The 22,259-nt window shown below is 43.2% G+C and overlaps 1 protein-coding gene across 5 annotated transcripts in view; it reads right to left on the minus strand.

Moving 5' to 3' along the window:
* PHACTR3 (phosphatase and actin regulator 3) overlaps positions 1-22,259 on the minus strand; it is a 167,129-nt gene that overhangs the window by 72,575 nt on the left and 72,295 nt on the right. For all 5 annotated transcript variants that reach the window (XM_048820209.2, XM_048820212.2, XM_048820208.2 and 2 more), the window contains 2 exons: positions 3,848-4,009; positions 624-701 (listed from right to left, as the gene is read on the minus strand). In XM_048820209.2, coding sequence (XP_048676166.2) covers positions 624-701; positions 3,848-4,009 — 240 coding nt within the window. The remainder of the gene's footprint in view (positions 1-623; positions 702-3,847; positions 4,010-22,259) is intronic.

A 22,259-nucleotide genomic window follows, 5' to 3' on the forward strand; every position in this document is an offset into this window, starting at 1 on the left:
AGCTGTTTGGGGGCCTTAGACGAGTAACATACAGAATCACAAACCTTCCTGCATATGTATGGCAAGTTATAATCTTGCATTCAGTCATTGCTTCACACTTGTTATGTATTCAGGTAAGCTTTTAAAAATAACAGTACTAAATGCCTCTCTCTTCTGTAGGAATGAAGAACTCATGTAATTAGAAGACACCTTGTACTAAACTTGGTTTACCAGAAAGACAGCAGAAAATACGGATTAATATCATTCTATGAGATCTGAATTCATGGATTGTACTTGCTAGCTTCATTACTGAATACTTCTGTATAGCTGAGTTCACATAAGCTTTACTGACTTTCTTGGCAATCTGAGTAGAAGGGTTTATGGCAGTTGCAAAAAATATGGTTGAATTCATGTCCTGTGTAAATTTCCTGACAGTGGAATGGCACCCAAGATGGAGTTACACCATAAACCAACTGGATATGTTGAGTGACTCCAGGTATGAAACTGATCCAATGATTGTTCAAACTAGTCACTGTTTTTTTGTTTTTTTTCCCGACTGTGGGTTCTTATCATTTCTTGCTGTCACGTGTTTCCAGCCCTCATGTGAAGGACAACAATAAAAAACAAAGATAGGTTTTACTTGCCTTGTTCCATCATCTCCAGAAGACCTTTCTTAATGAGTTCATCCCGACCTGGCCTTGCAGTAATCTTCTTCTCTAACACTGCAAAAATGATAGTATAACATAGAAAATCAGCAAACAATGGATGGAAGTAGACACATAAGACAACTCAATATGAAAGCTGCAACAGGTGGGTTCTCTAGTCCCACACGTAGTGAGCTGACCAGAGGAGGACTACACAGTTGGAATTTTAGAGGCCAGTTCAGTGTGTTTTCATTGCTAGACCAGTGGTAGTAATGCTAGCCAAGGTGCAGGATACTGAAAAGATCAAAGTTTCCAAAAGGGGTCTGAACAATCATGTTCATATCCAGATCCAAAGTTCAAGGGTGTTGCAGACTGGGTCTTTGATTGGACCCATTACACGTAGGTCCCAGCTATCTGGTTTTCAGTCTAAACTTTCCCCAAGTTCATGAGATGTTCAGGTCCTAGTTTGGATTCAGACCTCTCTGTACAAGGCAGTAGAAAAAAAAAGTTAATGTGTGTGACTGATTTGCAGGGGGAAGACAATGAAACCATCCCCACCAGGCTTTCTTGCCCACTAACCAATGTGTGCCTCTCTTAAACCATGTATTTTGTATTATTTGTTGAATATGTTATTGCACCTGCTTGATCTTCATCCACAAGGCTAGGCCTTTATGTGTCCTCCTTGCGTAGGAATTTGTCTAGTAAATCACCAGCTAATTCCATTCACAGAATGAAAAAAGGGGGTTTCCAATCTCTCTCTTCCTTTTTCTTACATCTCTAACTACCTTCCATTCTGTGAATGAACCCCTTCTGTGTATCAGAGGAATTTGCCAAGTTTAAGAGAAGAGTGAATCTGATTTAAATCTAGAAAAGGAAACCCTGTGAGTTATCAAACCACCAGAGAAATGCAGCTGCATGGTGTTGAGAATGGTGGCAATATCACTGTGTTCTCTCTCCTGATAGCACTCTAGCTTCCATGGTCAGGGGCAAGAAGAAGTAGAGCCCTCATGCAATGGAACTAGAATGGTTCTGCTATGCACAGTGTGGGAAGAGAGATGCTGGGAGCCCACACGGGGAGTGTGCAACATTTCACACCAGGGATTCATGCTCCCAAGTCCACAGAGAAGAGGTTCCCCATGTCTTAGAGTAGAAAGGTATGTCAGAGGATGAGTCAAAGGCTGGCAAGTGGATTCAAGGCTACCAAGATGCAGCAGTCATTGCTACCAAGGAGCAGGGATGTACATCATGTGGTAGGTACTATACTCTCGATGGTGCAGTAGCACGTATAGAGCAGCCTTGCAGAGTGTGTTCCTTCTTACATGATCCCCACAGAGCACCCATGTGCCCAGTCAGTTTGCATCAGCCCATGCACAGGTACAAGGAGTCACTCCTTAGAATCTCAGGAAAAGACAAGTGACTCTTGTTTCTGAGTGCTGTACTCTGGGGGTGTCTTCAGAGATTCAAGAGCGCAGATGCTCTCCCTCACACTGTGGTCTGCTGGGCACATCTTTAACACAGTGGCTGACACTTTCAGGAAGGAATGTCTACATTCTGTAGAGTGTTCTGGTTAAGAGTCCAGCCCTACCAGTCAGAGTAGCTCCCTCTTGTCATTTTCCATAATGTTAGCGTGACCTCCTCAAAAAGTCAGAACAATATATGGAGTCATGTTTCTAGCAACTGTTCTCATGCAGAGAAAGTTCCTGAGGAGTGAAATGATGACTGCAAACTTCATTTAAGTTTGCACGGTACAGAGAAGACACCCTGTAGTAGTTTGACTGCCACTGAATTTACTGAATTAGTTGTATCAAGAATTGCTAGGATTAATTCCTATGCCCTGTTGGTAATAAACTAAGGGTGTCTGGGTCAAAAGATGCTCTGGGTGTTTTGCTTTGGCTGAAACAGGATAACTGTGTTTTCTCTTTCTGATCATAACATTCATTTTCCATTATATCTGTCACTGGTGACTAATACAGTTGAATAATATGCTATGTTTAGAGTTCCTGATAAAAATTCCCTGCCCAAAAACAAGAATTTAAAAATAAGATTAAATACAATATACATGTACAAAAATACATGTTTAGAAAATTGAAAAAATCACCACCAGCAACCAGAAACCTCAATTATGTGGTGTATGGCTACTATTTAGATGTGAAGCTTTGGGAGATGTCACTAAACTATAGGAAGTAGAGCTGGTCATATACTATTACTCAGAGTCATTATTTAATGCATTTTAATATTTTTGTTAAGTAATTTATCTGATTAATCCATTTTTCTCAGTATTTGACCTAGTATTCTTGTTTTTATTCTGAATGCAAGGGGCCAGATTAGCACCACCATATAGCCACAGAGCTATTGCAGTGCAAGCTGCCTTACACTGTCCCTCTGATGTGCATTAACCCTGACCTGGAGAATGTATCTCTTGGAAATACCTGAATTCATGTCAGTCCATCACCTCTCTGCTAAGTGCCAACACAGGGATCAGTTATGAAGTTGTGGCTTCTTTTTTTTCTTTTTCTTTTTTGGCACTGTAGACACCCATCCTAAGGTCCCCACTAAGACCTGGATTGATACCATTGACTTATTTCACAAAGGCCACTAAGAGCCCCTCAGCTGGTAATTACTTTGAGACACATGGATGAGGAGCTAATTCCAAGTAGTCATGGAATGTTCTTTTAGCCTTTCTTGGGATTTTAAGTAGATTGGAAGGAATAGTAATGAAATCTCTCCTACACTCGGCTTTACCAGAAGGGCTAGACTTTGATACCCTCCCTCATTTTCAGTAGCACCTTACTCCACGAGTGGTCCTCTGACTTCAATGGCACTATTCATATCTAAGGTACTATTCAACATAAGGTATCACAGTCTGGCCTTTAAATTAGCAGCCCCAGATAATGCTGCGGCATCTTCATCCCTTACAAAGAGCAGTGAAGGGCAAAAATGGGGAGGTGAGATGGCGGACAACCTGATAAATCGAGCTTTAGATTTTGCTCTTTGCTGACTGGATTGGTAGAAATCCTGGTCTTTGAAATTTTGTGGCCAAGAGGTCAAATCATAATGGTTCCTTCTGACCTTAAAATGTCTGAAATCTATGACAGGCCAGATTCTTACACTTCCATTTAGAAACAGCTCATCAATAACCTGCCCTACTTCGGCAAACTCTGCTCATTTTTCTTCACAGGGTGGACTTTGCCTTGCACTGAATCAAGCTGTTGCTCTTCCCATACCTGCTGATGTTTGCTTTAGTTTTTCGTTTTTCTTTTTCCTCCACTTCCATGGTTTGAAGATCCTGCCCAATGTTGCCAGCTTGCTGTTCCTTCTCACAGGCGGCGTTCTAATCCCTGAGACCAGATATTCAGAATGCATTGCAGGGGACTGCTCCATCTCATCTGAGAGGCAAAAACAGAACAAAGCTGCTCGTTAAAAGAAAATAAGACCAAGTATTTCAGAAGAGGCTTAGTAAGGCGGCGGGGGCGGGGAAAGTATGGTGGTTATTCCAGCTAAAAGAGCATTCGGTTTAGTCACCAAGCAATGTAGTGCAAGACAGGGAAATGAAGTCACTGGAGCCCTTAAAGTAGGGGGACCAGATCCATGGATGCTGAGCAGGGAGGTATGTGCCGACATGGCTTTTTGTACTGCCAGGGGGACCTTTCTTGGCTTTGTATCTCATTCATCACCACTGACTCCAAGCACCTGGTATCTGAGTGACTCTATTGCAGCCTCCCTCAAGGAGTCCATTGGGGGCTAGGTCCAAGGAGTTTGAGCTCCGGTGGAGGAGAATTTGTGCATTCCCAGTCTGCCCTGACCATGCTCCCATCTTGGCCAGTGATGCTCACTTTTTGGCATGATTCCCTACAGCCCTCCCCAGCCCAAGGGTGGTGTTGGCTTTGTAACTCCCATTCCCTCCACAACAGACTATCTCATGCTTCCTCAATGAGAGAATCCTCTGCCAGACTCTTACTCCAACAAAAGCACCAGATGAATGTGGCCCTGTGTGAGAGAGGGGGACGTTGTAGCTTTAAATGTAATGTTGGACTTGGGAGCTCACTTTCTGCCTTGGCCTATGAAGGGATCAAACTGGAAGTGAAATGAAAGGAAGGAGCCTTGTGCTAACAACCCACAAGAATTGTTAGTCACAGGCTGAGTTAGTAAGGATGGCCCAGGGGTGGGGTCACTAGCCCATAACATACGAGACAGAGGTTCAGTTCCCTGCTCTGTCACGTTTCCAGTGTGACATTGGGCAAGTCACTGTCTCTCTGTGCTTGTTACCTCTGGAGATGATCGCACTTCTCTACCTCACGTGGGCTATTGTGTGGAATAAGTGCTCAAATGCTAGTGTAATGAAGGCCACATATGTACTCGAGGCCGGTAGACAGTAATAATAACTGCTGCAGCAACACCTAACACTTACACAGCTCTTTCCAGCTTTAAAGTGGTTTATAAAAACTGATTAATTTATGCCACACCTGTGTGGTAGGTGAGTATTAGTTCCATTCTACCAGTGTGGAAATCGAGGCACAGAAAGGTGAAAAGAGATATTTGTACAAGTGACCACTGATTTTTGGGTGCCCAACGTGAGACATCTTGGGACTGACTTTCACAGGTGCTGAGCAGCTGCAGCCCCTAATGACTTTAGCAGGCATGCTAGGTATGCAGCACTTTTGTGTGAATCAGGCCCACGTGGTGTCAAGTTAAGCACGTAAAACTATTGGCCATTTTGGAATATTTAAGTCTAAGAGGCTTGCTGAAAGTCAGAGAGGAAGTTAGTGACATAGCTAGGATGAGCTCCCAGGAGGGGACTTCCTGGTTCCCAATTCTGTGCTCAAACCACAGGGAGGGACTGTCTTTGTGCTCTGCATTTGTACAGCGCCTAGCACAATGGGTGGGGCTCCTAGGTGCAATGCTAATGCAAATTAATAATAATAGTAATAATTAATTAATAAAATAGTCTCCTGAAAATGAACTGTCATCACATAACTACTATAGAACACATCTATTTCTATGAACTGGCTCAGAATTTACGTATGAGGATAGATTGTTTAGTATGTAGTACTTAAGCAAAACCACAAACAGCTATTACACTGATATGTTCCTTAAGGAAATTGGGGAAGATGGGAAAATTCGAAGGCATTTCATCCAGCAAAACCACAGAAGCACACAGGTAATGCTTCAGGTGGACAACTGGTTCAGACATTTTCAATATTTTGTCTTCACATGACTCTTCATTTTGTTTATAGCCAAGCTTCGCATGGAACAATAAAGACTGAATAATGACAGGCTTCTGCCAGCCATTACCATGAAAGATAGCACAGCTCCATAAACAAGGATATTGATGACACTGTTGAGATGTGTTTTTGGACACGCATACGCTAATGCCCAAGAGTGATGCTTCTATCTGTCACCCAGCCATGTCATGAGAGTGAAAATTATAAAACGATTTGCATATCTTTTTCAACAATCCATTACAATTTAAATGAGCAGTGTGGAGCAATGAGTATATAAACATTTCTGAGCCATTGGCCTCTGGAAACTAAAATGACAATCATTTGTTTTGTGAATAGTGGAGAAGAAAACTAAATATGGTATTTTAATGGGTTGTTTTTTTTTAAATTGACAGGGTGCAAATACATAAATCTTAGTGTAAAGGTGGGGGTTTCCAAGAAAACAGGAAATAATTTTGAAAAAAATATTAAACACAGTGGGGGGAAGAAGTCATTCTCCTTTCATTTAATTTAGAAAATATTGGTATTAAATATTGATATTACTGATGAACTATTAAACAGAGAAAAGTTAAATACTTTGTCACATTAGTTAGCAGAACTGAACAATGGATGCAACAGGGAATGGATCACTTGATGATTACGTGTTCTGTTCATTCCTTCTGGGGTACCTGGCACTGGCCACTGTCGGAAGACAGAATACTGGACTGGATGGACCTTTGGTCTGACCCAGTATGGCCATTCTTATGTTGTCTAGAAAAGATAGACTTTGTGAATTTCAGTCTGGTACTTTCAGAAGTATATACTGAATGAAGACCAGGAAACAGCAATGGGGCATAGCACCTGAGGGGAACTGCAGAATGGCAACCTTTTAACTGCCACTAGAATGCAGGAATCTCCTGAGCTGTGTTTTTTTTTTTCCCAATTATATATTTGAAAATAAGAAGTATGCTGAAAATGAAACTGTGAGGCATTGCAACTTTTCCTTATTATTGAGACAGCAATGATAACAGAAAATGACACACCGTGGATCTGCTATTATGATTATTTTAAAGCTATAACAGATGCAGCAGAAAATGGCATTTCGTCCTTCCTCGTGACAGCCATTGTAATGGGAACGTGAACATTTATGAAATTAGTCTCTCTCATTCCTAAGGCTGCAAATCAGATCCCCAGTGGTAGAATGGAAGCTACTGTGGGGGTCAGGGCAATCTCCAACAAGCTATCCCTGTGCTTGCCTACATTCTTATGCACCGCTGCTTAAGCAATTCCCATTGTCCTGCGAGTTTTTCAAACATGTAAGTGGAGATTAGATGAGCCAGCTGATTTTAGAGGATGTCTTGACAGGTTGCTCACCCCACTACCTTTCATTCAGGATTCAGACATCTGCAAAGTAGTTTAAGCATCGCTCACATGTTTCATTGACCAACTCTAGCTTAACATCACTGTAGCATCTTTGTCTGAAACCAGGAAATCAAGGCATGCCTAGGAAATAAACCTCATCCCAAATTCGGTGCATCTCTAGCAAAGTTTACTTACTCCCCTGGGATTGTCTTCAAAGCCGACAGCAGAGGAGTTTACAAAGACTGTCAGAAAGGGGCACCAGTAGCTATTAGGAGTTGTGCAGTTGATGGTGTTCCTCCAAAGTTATTTGCAATGTCCCTATTTACTCTTGCCTGTTACTCTTGGGCATTTTAATTAATGGTAGCCAGAAGGAACAGTTCCAGTGTTCAGACCCCACTTATATTTCTCTAATGAAGAAGCAGGAGGTGGGTCTAGCAAGGAAGGAAAAGAGGTGTTCTATGTTTGACAAAGTGTTAAGCTTGGATGGGGTAATGAGGCATCCACTCTACCACCTTGAGGTCTCCAAAGGGTATTGAATTGACTTAACTTGATAACTATGTCTTATCGTCTGGTTCTTAGCTCAGCACATGGGGTGAGTTTCAGTTCATTTTAATTTTGAAGAATAATTAGAAGAAATAAGTATGCTTAGTGGGGGGAAGTAAAAGCAAAGTTATAGACAATAGTTATATAGAGGGCTGCTGTCAAAAAACAGCTGGCACTGGCAAAGGCAAAGGTGCAGTAGTGAAATGGAATTGGAGAGCTTGGTCCAAAAAAGGGCAGGAGATGAGGACTGATGAGCAACAGGAGCAAGAGAAGAACAAACTGAGACAGGGAAGTCTGTACTGTGAGCTTGACTTTGCCTTGGATTTGAGGAAACTTTGACAATGCAGGGAGGGCAGAGAGTTAACTCCATTGTTTATTTTCTTTTATGGGAAAATGTAGCAGCCCCTAGGAGGCCATTCCAGCTGACATAATTTAGAGCAGCCTTGAGACTGCCCAAAATTATGCTGGGGTTGCACTGGAGCCTGCCTGTCCACCAGGAATGGGGGGTATAAAGGTGGCATCTTCCCTCAGGTCCTGTACTCGGCACCGCTTATCCAGACTCAAGATTTAGTCCTTTAAATTTAAGTTAAAACTCCCTGAAATATGGACACAGAGGATGAAGGCTGGAAAGGGAAGACTAATTTTAAGGCGGGTAAGACCAATCCTCCACTGCAGACTTTGGTATGTCTTCTAACTTTATTGATATAAAAATTTGTAACAAGGCACATACAGTTCTAAGGAAACTGATTTAATTGTCTAACATTTTCTTACTGTATGCAGTTCTCAGGTTTTGCACCGTCCGACTGAGAAGGAGAAAAATAAAAATGGAAACAATGTAAGACAGATGTCCTGAAGTCATATCAAGGGAATGGTCTTCCTGGCAATAAGAACCATGTGAAACCCCTCAGAGTTCATCTTTACTCAAATCCTTTTTTTCTTTTTTGTGGGTTGGCTATTTGGGAGATAAGAAGACTACTGCACAGAATGTAAGCAGTTCCCACATGCTGCAGCAACTACTGAAGTGGCACGCACATCTAAATATCAGCCAGATCCTGCAGCCAGCAAGCTGCCCGGGCTTGCCAACTCTCCAACCATTTTCTGAAGCATTCAGCACATTTTTGGATCTGCAGTTAATATTTTAATTATGTTAAATATAATGTGGTTATTTCTCTTTTTTTGAGTCTGATTGCCTGGGGCTGGTCTGCGTGATTATGTAAAAGATGCACAGGAAATGTAAACAACTGGAAGCCAGATCAGATTCTCATCATCAGGAAAGGTGACCATGAGCAACAGCTTGAAGAGCATTCCAGCATGGAAGGACATGAGAGAACCTTTACACAAGGGCATGTAAGCACAAGCTTAGCTCATAGCAGGGACTTAACACAAGTGGGGCTGGTTGCTGTTCTGCAAGTCACAACTAGGCAAGACAGTCAAATCTGCAACCCTCCACCTAGAGACATCTGGCAGCTTCTCCGTGGCCAGCACATGGCCCTTTGACACCACTCCCAGAAGTAATGGTCCCAACAGTGGTGCTTCTGGATTCTGGAAATGATACACTTGCACCAGAAACATGGACTGGATAAGGCTGTTACAATTTGATTTCCAGAACTCTGTTAATGAAGGTACCACAACCCAGAATGGTTTAAAATGAACACAGTTGCTGCTTGGACTGTTCGATGGTTATCCCATCAGTAAACTTTCACACCTTTCACTGTCATTTATCCTTTATATATGTGTGGTACATTGTGAGTGTGCTTGTGAGGAAAATAGACATTTTCAGACTAGATCGGGCCAATAGTCATCTTAGGCCAGTATCCTGTCACGGCAAGTGGTCTGTTCCAAATACTTCAGAGGAAGGTGCAATGGCGATTGGTGCTTTAAGTACAGTAGAGATTGAGTCGTTCAGTCGTCAGTGGCAGCAGTCCAAGATCCAGGATATGTCAACTCAAAGCCAGGGAAGGGATTCTGTGACCAGTGGTGTCACAGAATAAACCAGGCAAGAGGGGAGAAAACCATTTTGAAGAAAAAAGCTTCTAATGGGAGATCAGATCAGAACAATTACGTTAGTTGAATTAAGAGAGAACTACTGGGGCCTGGTTTCAGAGTGATAGCTGTGTTAGTCTGTATCAGCAAAAACTACAAGGAGTCCATGCATCTGATGAAGTGGGTTCTAGCCCACAAAAGCTTTTGCCCAAATACATTTGTTAGTCTCTAAGGTGCCACAAGGACTCCTCGTTGTTTTCGCTGGGGCCTGATATTCCAGAGGTGCTAAGTGCCTGCAGTTCCGCTTGACTTCAGCTGGTGTTGGAGGTGCTCAGCACCTCTGCAAATCAGATCCAATAGAGTAGGTCCCCCCTTGTCTTATTCCTTTGTCATTTAAAATCTTGTTGGCTGGGGTTGAAGCAAATAAACTCTTATTCCTGCCCATCCACAATCCTGTGGGATTTCCTGGTGAGATGTCCAGCTGCTCTGCTTGGGGGACATCTCCACTTAGAGAGGGTAAGGACTGGCTATTTCTCAACACAGACATCCTGCAGATTTTTATTGTCTCAGGTGTTAACTAAGTTGTGAGAGTGTCTGGGTTCTGCAGGTTGGCTCTTACATTTTTGGATTTTTCCTATTGAGCCAAAGAGACTATAGTTTGATGTCCAGACTGCTGATTACAGCAACTGCTGTAATTCACAGTGTGGAATCTGTATGGCCGGTAGGCACATCAGGAACCAGAGCTGAGATATGCCAGCCTTGCTGCAGAGAGGAGCTGTAAGAGCCCTTGAAAGTACTCTTGTGAATATTCAAAGTGGCCACAGGGAAGTCACCCTGTGGAGTTTATGCAATTGCCCAGGGGTCTAGAGTCTGTCAACTTGTTGGGCATTTAGGTAACTTCCATTAATGATAAGTGGAGTCATGCCTGAACAAATCTCTGCATCACTGCAAGAGGAACCCCTGAAAATATGCAACCTGAAAACAGTTGAAAAATAATGCAACAGACAAAAACTGCAGGCAAATTTGTGAGGCAAGGCATGCTCTGCTTTCTGATGAATCGGTTTGTAATGCAGCTCTGGGGTCTCTCTCCTTTATTGTCGTTGCATCTGTGTTTGCACCTCAGCCACAGAGTTAAAAATGGAAGAGGAGGTTCTCTCTGAAATGAGCTGACCCTTGGGCCAAAGACACTGTGGGAAGAATTTTAATGACCCTAGGCTTCTGATACAGACATAGCTTTCCATTGTTACTGGTAGAGTCCTCTTTATCAGCACTGAAGTCTCAGTGTCGAACTAAAAATAATGCTAAGGAGGATTCCGTCTCAGAGCAAACTGGGCCTGTAAAGGGTTAATGTCCACAGCTGACTAGGAATGGTGCACGAATCGGGTGTTCAAGAGTCATATGACAGCAGTAGTACAATTATAAGAGGAGTTGCTTCCCAACCAGTGGGAATGACCTGTAGGGGGCCCGGAATGCTGGGAAGTGGTCTGGGTGTGGGGTGAGGACTGTGCTTGGCTGGGGGAGAGCCAGCTGGTGGTAGAGATGAGAGAAGGAACCTAGGAACTGAACTTGGTGTCCCAGGAACAGGAAGGACTAAGCCGGTAGGCCTGAAAGGTTGCACAGATTTTGAACCCTGCTGATCGGGGAGGAAATATTTGTGCCTGGGACAGCCAGGTAAACTATTTGTTTTATGTTCCAATTAACCAGCCCCCAAATCAGGAAAGCTTATTTGAAGGTCTGATTGTAAATTTTCCAGAAATTGTAAATGGTCAGAAAATTCTGATTGGTCAAAAGCAAAATGTTGTGCAGAAATGTGAGTTTTGATGACTTTTTGTTTAGGGGGAAAAATGGAACAGAATGTTATGGTAAATAATCTGTTTTGCCCTTTTTGGAATGGAATGTTTGTGGTGTTTTTCGAAATGACCTTTTGTTTCAAAAAAATGTTATAACATTTAAAAGGTCAAAATTGGAATTAAACACTTTGATTTTATCAAAATGAACCATTTTGATTGACCCAAAACCGGGAATTATTTTTGGATTTTGTTTGGTAGACAATTTCAGTTTTGTTTTGTTTTCTGTTTTGTTTCAGAATGGGAACCATGTTTCAAAAGGGCAGAAATTTTCCATGAAGGAGAAAATCCAGTTCCTGCCCAACTGTGCTTATTTGCAGCATGTGGTGTGTATAAGGCGTTGTTGAGCAAGATGGTAAACTGAGGCCTGGATAATCAGATGCTGGGATGAGGTAGGCTGATGCTCTGACAGACCCCATTTGGCACATCAGAAAAATATTCAAACTAGGGAACAGCAGATAGCTGCATCAAGATCCAAATTCAGGTATCAACTACATCTTAAATTTTGTCATATCAGTGGGCAGGGTATATGTGTTGGCTGGCAGGTAGGTGTAAGTGCTAGGAGTTACCAGGACTCCTTGCCTTGCTACTTGTTAGCAAGTCTCCTGAGTAAAGCTGGGTGAAATATTTTCAACAAATAGTTGATTTACCGGGTTTGGCTGACCTGAAACTATTTGCAAATTTGATATTCATTTGCCAAATCATTCTGACCCAAAACATTTCTTGGGGCTGGGGCACCTTTCTGAAAATGACTAGGACAGGAGCTACTGCCCTTGACTTTTAGCCCAGTGGTTAGGGCACCCACCTGGGGTATCGGAGACCCAAGTTCAATTGCTCCTCTGCCTGATGTAGTAGGAGAGTGCCCTAACCCACGGCACTATGAGGCAGGGCGCTCTCAATCTCTCCCATGAAACCTGGGTCTCCCCATGTCAAGTAAATGTCCTAACCAATGGGCTGAAAGTTATAAGGGAGGTGACTCCAGCAGCAGCTCCTCCTCCTGCATCCATTTCCTTTGCTTTTATTTTAAAATTGCCTAGAACTAGAAATGAAATGGGTCATTTCAGATTGAATAAAACATTTTGTTTAAACCAAAAGGATGTTTTTGTCAACTTTTTAAGATTTGCCAAAAAAAAAAAATTGGAATTTTCAGTTTTGGTTGTCGTGGAATATTTCCCCCCCGCCCCTTGAGCTCCCAGAGAGAGAGAAAAAACCCAAAAACCACCAAATAACCCGATTTTCTTTTTTATTTTCCCAGCTCTACCTCTGAGGTGGGGCTACCAAAGCTACATTGGACCAAAATCTAATTTTTCCACCTATCCCTATTTGAAAATTTCCACCCATCTTTACTGTACTAAATTAAGGATTTCCTCCTTATTCTTATTTTTGAACTGAAGGAGAGGGGAAAAAACCTGTGGCTGATGGGAGGGGGCTGCTCTTGTCAGGAAAGTTTATTTCCATTCTGTCATGCTGAGCTTCCCTTCAAAGTATTTGAATTTCAAAAACGGCTTTAGCTGAAATAACGAAGGAACAGATTACTCTCATCAAAGAAAAGAGAATATGTGAGTGGCAACTCGAGCTAAATCTCAGTGACATAAATATACTATATATATATTTGAGGCTTGTGATTTCTTTCAGAAAACATTCCTTCAGGAAGTTGACATATCACTTAACAGCATTACTTTAGTAGGCGCAGAGGTGCAAAGAAATTAATCGGGAACCTTTCATGCCTTTTGAATCAGCGTGTCAAGTCCCGGTAACACTTCTTATCATTTATAATACATGGTCTGACACTAGTGGTTCATTAACAAAATAAGTTTTACAATGTTTGCATAAAGCAGGGGTACTCGATAGGCAGACTGTGGGCCAAATCCGGATCGTCAGATGCTTTTGAAAGGGCTCCAAAATCTTTTTATTTACTTATTGTCATTATTTTTTTAGAATTTTCTCTGGAGTCTGGACCCTGACTATACCTTGACCAAGAAACTTTTGACAAAAAATAATTGATTACCTCTGGTGTAAAGGAATCCAAAATTTGGTTTCCTCTCCTTTACCTGGAGAAGAAGGAAACCTACTGACAGTAATCACAAAAAGAAAAGGAATACTTGTGGCACCTTAGAGACTAACCAATTTATTTGAGCATGAGCTTTCGTGAGCTACAGCTCACTTCATCAGATGTATACCGTGGAAACTGCAGCAGACTTTATATACACACAGAGAATATGAAACAATACCTCCTCCCACCCCACTGTCCTGCTGGTAATAGCTTATCTAAAGTGATCAACAGGTGGGCCATTTCCAGCACAAATCCAGGTTTTCTCACCCTCCACCCCCCCACACAAATTCACTCTCCTGCTGGTGCTAGCCCATCCAAAGTGACAACTCTTTACATAATCAAGTCGGGCTATTTCCTGCATAGATCCAGGTTTTCTCACATCCCCCCCACCCCCATACACACACAAACTCACTCTCCTGCTGGTAATAGCTCATCTAAACTGACCACTCTCCAAGTTTAAATCCAAGTTAAACCAGAATATCTGGGGGGGGGGGGGGGGGTAGGAAAAAACAAGAGGAAACAGGCTACCTTGCATAATGACTTAGCCACTCCCAGTCTCTATTTAAGCCTAAATTAATAGTATCCAATTTGCAAATGAATTCCAATTCAGCAGTTTCTCGCTGGAGTCTGGATTTGAAGTTTTTTTGTTTTAAGATAGCGACCTTCATGTCTGTGATTGCGTGACCAGAGAGATTGAAGTGTTCTCCGACTGGTTTATGAATGTTATAATTCTTGACATCTGATTTGTGTCCATTTATTCTTTTACGTAGAGACTGTCCAGTTTGACCAATGTACATGGCAGAGGGGCATTGCTGGCACATGATGGCATATATCACATTGGTGGATGTGCAGGTGAACGAGCCTCTGATAGTGTGGCTGATGTTATTAGGCCCTGTGATGGTGTCCCCTGAATAGATATGTGGGCACAATTGGCAACGGGCTTTGTTGCAAGGATAAGATCCTGGGTTAGTGGTTCTGTTGTGTGGTATGTGGTTGTTGGTGAGTATTTGCTTCAGGTTGCGGGGCTGTCTGTAGGCAAGGACTGGCCTGTCTCCCAAGACTTGTGAGAGTGTTGGGTCATCCTTTAGGATAGGTTGTAGATCCTTAATAATGCAAACAGATGGACATCGTACCAAAAGGACTGAAGGTAAAAAATCCATTACAATCTACATACCACACAGACTATGCTGACAGCTTGTGTCTCACGCTCTCAAAGAAACTGCGGAATCACCTGATCAAGATCCTCTACAGCAAACAGGGAAAGATTAAGAATGAGCTCTCAAAAATGGATACTCTCATAAAGAACCAACCTTCCACACAAACTTCCTCGTGGCTGGATTTTACTAAAACTAGACAAGCCATTTACAACGCACACTTTGCTTCTCTACAAAAGAAAAAGGACACTAAACTTTCTAAACTACTACATGCTACAAGGGGCCACAGCAATGGTTCCCTCACCCCACCTAGCAATATTGTTAACCTATCCAACTATACTCTCAGCCCAGCAGAAGCAGCTGTTCTATCTCGGGGCCTCTCCTTCTGCCCCTCCACCCCCATGAACATGATACAGTTCTGTGGTGACCTCGAATCCTATTTTCGACGTCTCCGTCTCAAGGAATATTTCCAAAATACCTCTGAACAACATACTAATCCACAGAGGTCTCCCTGCCAACACTACAGAAAGAGGGATTCTAGATGGACTCCTCCTGAAGGTCGAAACAGCAGACTGGACTTCTACATAGAGTGCTTTCGCCGACGTGCACGGGCTGAAATTGTGGAAAAGCAGCATCACTTGCCCCATAACCTCAGCCATGCGGAACGCAATGCCATCCACAGCCTCAGAAACAACTCTGACATCATAATCAAAAAGGCTGACAAAGGAGGTGCTGTTGTCATCATGAATAGGTCGGAATATGAACAAGAGGCTGCTCGGCAGCTCTCCAACACGAGTTTCTACAAGCCATTACCCTATGATCCCACTGAGAGTTACCAAAAGCAACTACAGCATTTGCTCAAGAAACTTCCTGAAAAAGCACAAGATCAAATCCGCACAGACACACCCCTGGAACCCCGACCTGGGATATTCTATCTACTACCCAAGATCCATAAACCTGGAAATCCTGGGCGCCCCATCATCTCAGGCATTGGCACCCTGACAGCAGGATTGTCTGGCTATGTAGACTCCCTCCTCAGGCCCTATGCTACCAGCACTCCCAGCTACCTTCGAGACACCACTGACTTCCTGAGGAAACTTCAATCCATCGGTGATCTTCCTGATAACACCATCCTGGCTACTATGGATGTAGAAGCCCTCTACACCAACATTCCACACAAAGATGGACTACAAGCCGTCAAGAACACTATCCCCGATAATGTCACGGCTAACCTGGTGGCTGAACTTTGTGACTTTGTCCTTACCCATAACTATTTCACATTTGGGGACAATGTATACCTTCAGATCAGCGGCACTGCTATGGGTACCCACATGGCCCCACAGTATGCCAACATTTTTATGGCTGATTTAGAACAACGCTTCCTCAGCTCTCGTCCCCTAAAGCCCCTACTCTACTTGCGCTATATTGATGACATCTTCATCATCTGGACCCATGGAAAAGAAGCCCTTGAGGAATTCCACCATGATTTCAACAATTTCCATCCCACCACCAACCTCAGCCTGGTCCAGTCCACACAAGAGATCCACTTCCTGGACACTACAGTGCTAATAAACAATGGCCACATAAACACCACCCTATACCGGAAACCTACTGACCGCTATTCCTACCTGCATGCCTCCAGCTTTCACCCTGACCACACCACACGATCCATCGTCTACAGCCAAGCTCTGCAATACAACCGGATTTGCTCCAACCCCTCAGACAGAGACAAACACCTACAAGATCTCTGTCAAGCTTTCTTACAACTACAATACCCACCTGCAGAAGTAAAGAAACAGATTGATAGAGCCAGAAGAGTTCCCAGAAGTTACCTACTTACAGGACAGGCCTAACAAAGAAAATAACAGAACGCCACTAGCGGTCACCTTCAGCCCCCAACTAAAACCCCTCCAACGCATTATTAAGGATCTACAACCTATCCTAAAGGATGACCCAACACTCTCACAAGTCTTGGGAGACAGGCCAGTCCTTGCCTACAGACAGCCCCGCAACCTGAAGCAAATACTCACCAACAACCACATACCACACAACAGAACCACTAACCCAGGAACTTATCCTTGCAACAAAGCCCGTTGCCAATTGTGCCCACATATCTATTCAGGGGACACCATCACAGGGCCTAATAACATCAGCCACACTATCAGAGGCTCGTTCACCTGCACATCCACCAATGTGATATATGCCATCATGTGCCAGCAATGCCCCTCTGCCATGTACATTGGTCAAACTGGACAGTCTCTACGTAAAAGAATAAATGGACACAAATCAGATGTCAAGAATTATAACATTCATAAACCAGTCGGAGAACACTTCAATCTCTCTGGTCACGCAATCACAGACATGAAGGTCGCTATCTTAAAACAAAAAAACTTCAAATCCAGACTCCAGCGAGAAACTGCTGAATTGGAATTCATTTGCAAATTGGATACTATTAATTTAGGCTTAAATAGAGACTGGGAGTGGCTAAGTCATTATGCAAGGTAGCCTGTTTCCTCTTGTTTTTTCCTACCCCCCCCCCCCAGATGTTCTGGTTTAACTTGGATTTAAACTTGGAGAGTGGTCAGTTTAGATGAGCTATTACCAGCAGGAGAGTGAGTTTGTGTGTGTATGGGGGTGGGGGGGATGTGAGAAAACCTGGATCTATGCAGGAAATAGCCCGACTTGATTATGTAAAGAGTTGTCACTTTGGATGGGCTAGCACCAGCAGGAGAGTGAATTTGTGTGGGGGGGTGGAGGGTGAGAAAACCTGGATTTGTGCTGGAAATGGCCCACCTGTTGATCACTTTAGATAAGCTATTACCAGCAGGACAGTGGGGTGGGAGGAGGTATTGTTTCATATTCTCTGTGTGTATATAAAGTCTGCTGCAGTTTCCACGGTATACATCTGATGAAGTGAGCTGTAGCTCACGAAAGCTCATGCTCAAATAAATTGGTTAGTCTCTAAGGTGCCACAAGTACTCCTTTTCTTTTTACTGACAGTAAGAAAATTAAACCGCTGAAGGATCATTATATAATCAAGGCTAATTCAGTTATCTCCACATGTGCAATGCCTTGTTTTGACAGGTGAAGCATTTACATGTACTGCACCACCCAGCAAGAATCTGGCCAGCCAGAGCTGTGGTTCCCAGGAGAAAAAACAAATAGCTTAACAGACTGGCATGGCTTGCTGCTCCCCTCATACCCACCTTGTGGAATAGAGGACTGGAGACTACACTGTAGGACAACCACTGCCAGCTCCTCCCCCCTGCCCTATGGGGTTTCCCCAAAGAGGACTCCATGCCACACAGGCATTACAGACTCCGTATGCAGCTTCCCCTCAAAAACCTGTCCTCCTGGCACTCCATGACTAAGGACTTGAGGTTAGCATTAATTCCCCTAATCACCCTGTTTGTACCAGAAACCATTAACTGGATACCTTTATTACAAAAATAAATTAAAAAATGTTGCCAGAGAAGCTTTCTTAATGCCAGGGCCTACACTGGGTGGTTCAGTTCCCTGCCTTCCTCGTGATGAAGAAAGTGGAGCAGATAACTGGGTGCGATGGGAGACGGGGTATTGTAATAGCTGCACTGGCAGAGCCAGCAGTAGTCAGGCACCACCGCTGCTGCAATGCTGCATGCGTGGCCCCATAAGGGAATCTGCAACCCCTACGCAGCATTCCTTTCTTACGGTGGGTATGTCTACACTGCAGCTAGATACCCACGGCTGGCCTGCGCCACCGGGCTCGGGCTCACGGGGCTCAGGCTGCGGGGCTGTTTAATTGAGGTGTACACATTCTGGCTCAGGCTGCAGCCCGAGCGCTGGGATCTCTCCCCTCCTGCCTGAACCCGGATGTCTACCCTAGAATTAAGCAGCCCCATAGCCCAAGCCCTGTGAGCCCCAGCCAGCTGGCATGGGCCAGCCATGGGATTGTAACTGCAGTATGTACATATCCTGTGTTACCTTCATAAAGGGTCTCTCCAAACTACTGCAGAGATGTTTATTCATGATACCACGTGCATCTTACAGAAGAGGGTGACCTTTAATCTAAAAGTCCCACGCTCAATAGCAAATTGGGAGTGGAGTTGTTATTAAAATGATTTTTGTCTTATTTTCCTTGAAAAAGGGAACAAAATTCATCACCCAGAAACCCATCTGTCTAGTGTTGCCTTTCTCATTCTGCCAATGGGAACCAATGTCTGCCAGACATATGGTCAGCTCTCAATTTTATATTCAATCCAAACCTGTAAATCAGAGTGATAACCAAGGACCTTTCTTCTGTGCAATTTTGTGCCCATGCACTTTACGGCACAATTCCCTTCTTTTCTCAGTTCCCTATTTGTGCTGCACCACTTCACCACTACACTGTTGCTGCACCTGCTATAAAAATGTGCCTGCCTGCCAGACGTCAAAATTGACCATCCTTATTCTCTACTCTACTGGGCCCTCCTGTGCCACAACTCCCCTGCCTCTGTTGCCAATTTATATCCATAAATGGGCACAAATCAAGCATCATTGGTGCATATTTTAGATGTCATGTCTTTTTAGAGGACACCAGGGCCTTGGAGATAGTGGAAATATTTGAGTGCAAAAATAAGACACACGATAAAATAGAGCAATGATTGAAAAAGGTGCATGAAAATGGATATAATAGACCAATTCGACTCTCCTTCTAGTGGGAATGCACCCATCTAATCTAGAATAGAATGTGACCCTTTGTGGGTGTAATGAGGTGCTGGGTCCCTTCAAGGGCCAGAGCCAGTGAGCCCTGTTCCAATTAGCCCTGGCTGCCACACCTGGGATGGGTGTGGGGTTTAATCAGTAGATCCAGCTGGGGATGGAGGTGCTGATTCCCCTGTAAAGAGTAGCTAGGATGTGGGGGAAGAGAACCAGGGTGAAGCTAGAGTGAAAGAGTTTAGTGGTGCCTTGCCAAGGCAGGGAATCGCTGCTGGGAGAAAGTGGACTCCAGCAGAGAACCTGTAGGTATGAGAGAAAAATTTCCAGAGAGGGAAAGCCTGGGAGCCCTTAGCAAGAAAGACAGGGAGTATGGACTTGATGGAGATTTGAGAACGTTCTTTTGGGAATGAGTTTATTATTTAAATAAATCCAGCCCCAAAGAGGAGAGGGCTTCTTTGAGAGAACCCTGAGAAGTGGAGAACTGAGGCAGACGACCTGCAGTAATCTTAGGTCACAAAGGAATGCTTAGGAGGTGGCTGATCCCTTCAGAGGGGCCCTCTGATACTCCTGCATTTGGTTGTATGTAAACCCTGCTGAAATCCTTTCTGCTAGGACCAATTCTTCCACTTGAATAAAGACCCTTACTAGAGGGCCTGCCGTAAATAGGTTGTATAATGCTGTGTGTACGGAGTAAGATGGGCATGCATGGAAAATACTTCCAGAAGTGAGGCAATTTAAAAATGGTTGATTTGTCAGGTTGCCCTATTACTTCAAGTCTGAGAGTGTTTGTTTTCTGAAGCAGCAATTACAATAATCTTCAGAAATGCTCTTCAGGACTCAGTAAACAGTCAGGATGACCCACTGCTCTCCTCCTAGCCCTCCTTTTCCCCTATCCTCCCTCCCCCCACCAAAAAAAAAAAAAAAGAGAGAGAGAATAGAATATCTCAGACAGTGCACGGTTCCCAAGGGGCTGTGGTAATACTCAGCTGTCACATCTAATGTAAAGTTCACAGTTTCTACACTTTAGCTTGGCAGTATCTTGAGGCTCAGATCAGCTTGAAAGCACTAGTCTAATTGAACTGTAATATCCCTAAGCTTAAACACTGACCTGACTGTGTTCAAATATGAATGAAAATTCCTAGTGGCCTGTATTCTGAAAATGGAGATTCCAAGACCAATCTTTTGGCTGCTGTTGCCAAAATCTATGCATGTTTGTGCAATGTTTTCATAGATCCTAAGGCACTTAGGTGCTTTTGAACATTTCAACCACTGATGACTGAGATTAGAACAACTTGCAGGTGCATATCAGTTTATTGTGCTAATGATTGCTTTTTGATCAAAAATGCACAGTATGTTTCTTATGGGAATGGTAGGGACCACTCAAACACAAAGAATGAAAACAGAAAATATTCACAAAATATTAAGCTATGTAAAATGTTTCTCATGCAGGTCTCACAACCTCTACACAAGAGGGTGCTTGCGTTTCTTTTACAATTAGTGGGAAGAAACAACTACGTAGATATAATCGTGGTCCTGAAGTGGAGATAAAGTGCTACTCGCCATACAAGGAAATGATAAATTAGCAAGAGGAGAATGTCAAAGTTCCGTAATCCTTAGCTTCTGTGTCACCCATCAGCCAAGCAGAGAGAACAGCCAAGAAAGTAACTGCTCTTGAGAAAGATGTTGAGAAAGATGAAGGGCTGGTGGCTAATTTTCCAGCCTCTGAACAGCTCTTACCTGAACAGACTAGGAAGCAGAAAAAGAGACAGTAATACAGGCTGATTCTGTCTATCAAAGGAAATTCTACTCAAATGGTCTGTACACAATTCCACTTCTCCAGTCCCAGCCCCAGGAAAGAGTTTCATCCCTGGATGTCAAACGTATTTAACCAATGCTTCCCTTAGATGCCTATGTGCGGCACAGAGTACCATACCAGGAAATGCATATAAGCAGTCTCTTTCTAGGCCAGCATGATTACTGCTCTGATGGCAGCTGAGTCTAACCTGACACTGAATAGTTTGTTTCTTTTCTGAAAGCCAAGGAAAAAAGATTATCATCATGGTGGGGGAGGGGGAGAAAGACGGAACCTTTTTCCAAAAAGTAAACGAAGAATCCCTGTCATTTTTGCTCAGCTAGAGAAAAGAGTATATCTTGAATTACACTTATTTAACTAGCAGAAAATAACAGCGATTTATGAAGCAGAAGAGTAAAAAGCCTTAAATTACAGAGCCTTTTTCGGGCCAATATTTTGAACATTGTCATTGTGTTGTGCTGGGGGGAACATGTACCATCCGCATGATGGATAACAGACGAGTTTTAACATCAGCAGGGAATGATGATGCAGTATTTTAGAAAAGGAAGCCCAAGTGAGCTGTAGCTCACGAAAGCTCATGCTCAAATAAATTGGTTAGTCTCTAAGGTGCCACAAGTACTCCTTTTCTTTTTGCCCATAGCTGTATGTTACAGGCAGATTTTCCTTACTGAATGCCTTTCTCCACATAGGCCTCAATTCAGAAAAGCACTTAAACGCATGCTTAACTTTTAAATATGTGCTTAAGTCCCCATGACCTGCTTAAGCCCTCTTGCTGAACAGGGATGCTTTCCAGAATAAGGAACCTTCATCTGTCTATAGTTCTAGCACAATTTGAAGGCCACATGAGAATAGAATGTAGCAAGTCTACTGAAAAGGATCATTCAAAATGCCATTAACGACTCCTTAGGACTTCCCATAGTTAAGTTTGCTAAAATATTATTGGCTTCTAAATTTTGCCATTCCAGATCATCTAACTGGAAAACAAAAGTGTGAAATGACTTACTTG

This window comes from Caretta caretta, chromosome 13 (genome assembly GCF_965140235.1).
Source record: "Caretta caretta isolate rCarCar2 chromosome 13, rCarCar1.hap1, whole genome shotgun sequence".
Lineage (NCBI taxonomy): Eukaryota > Metazoa > Chordata > Testudines > Cheloniidae > Caretta > Caretta caretta.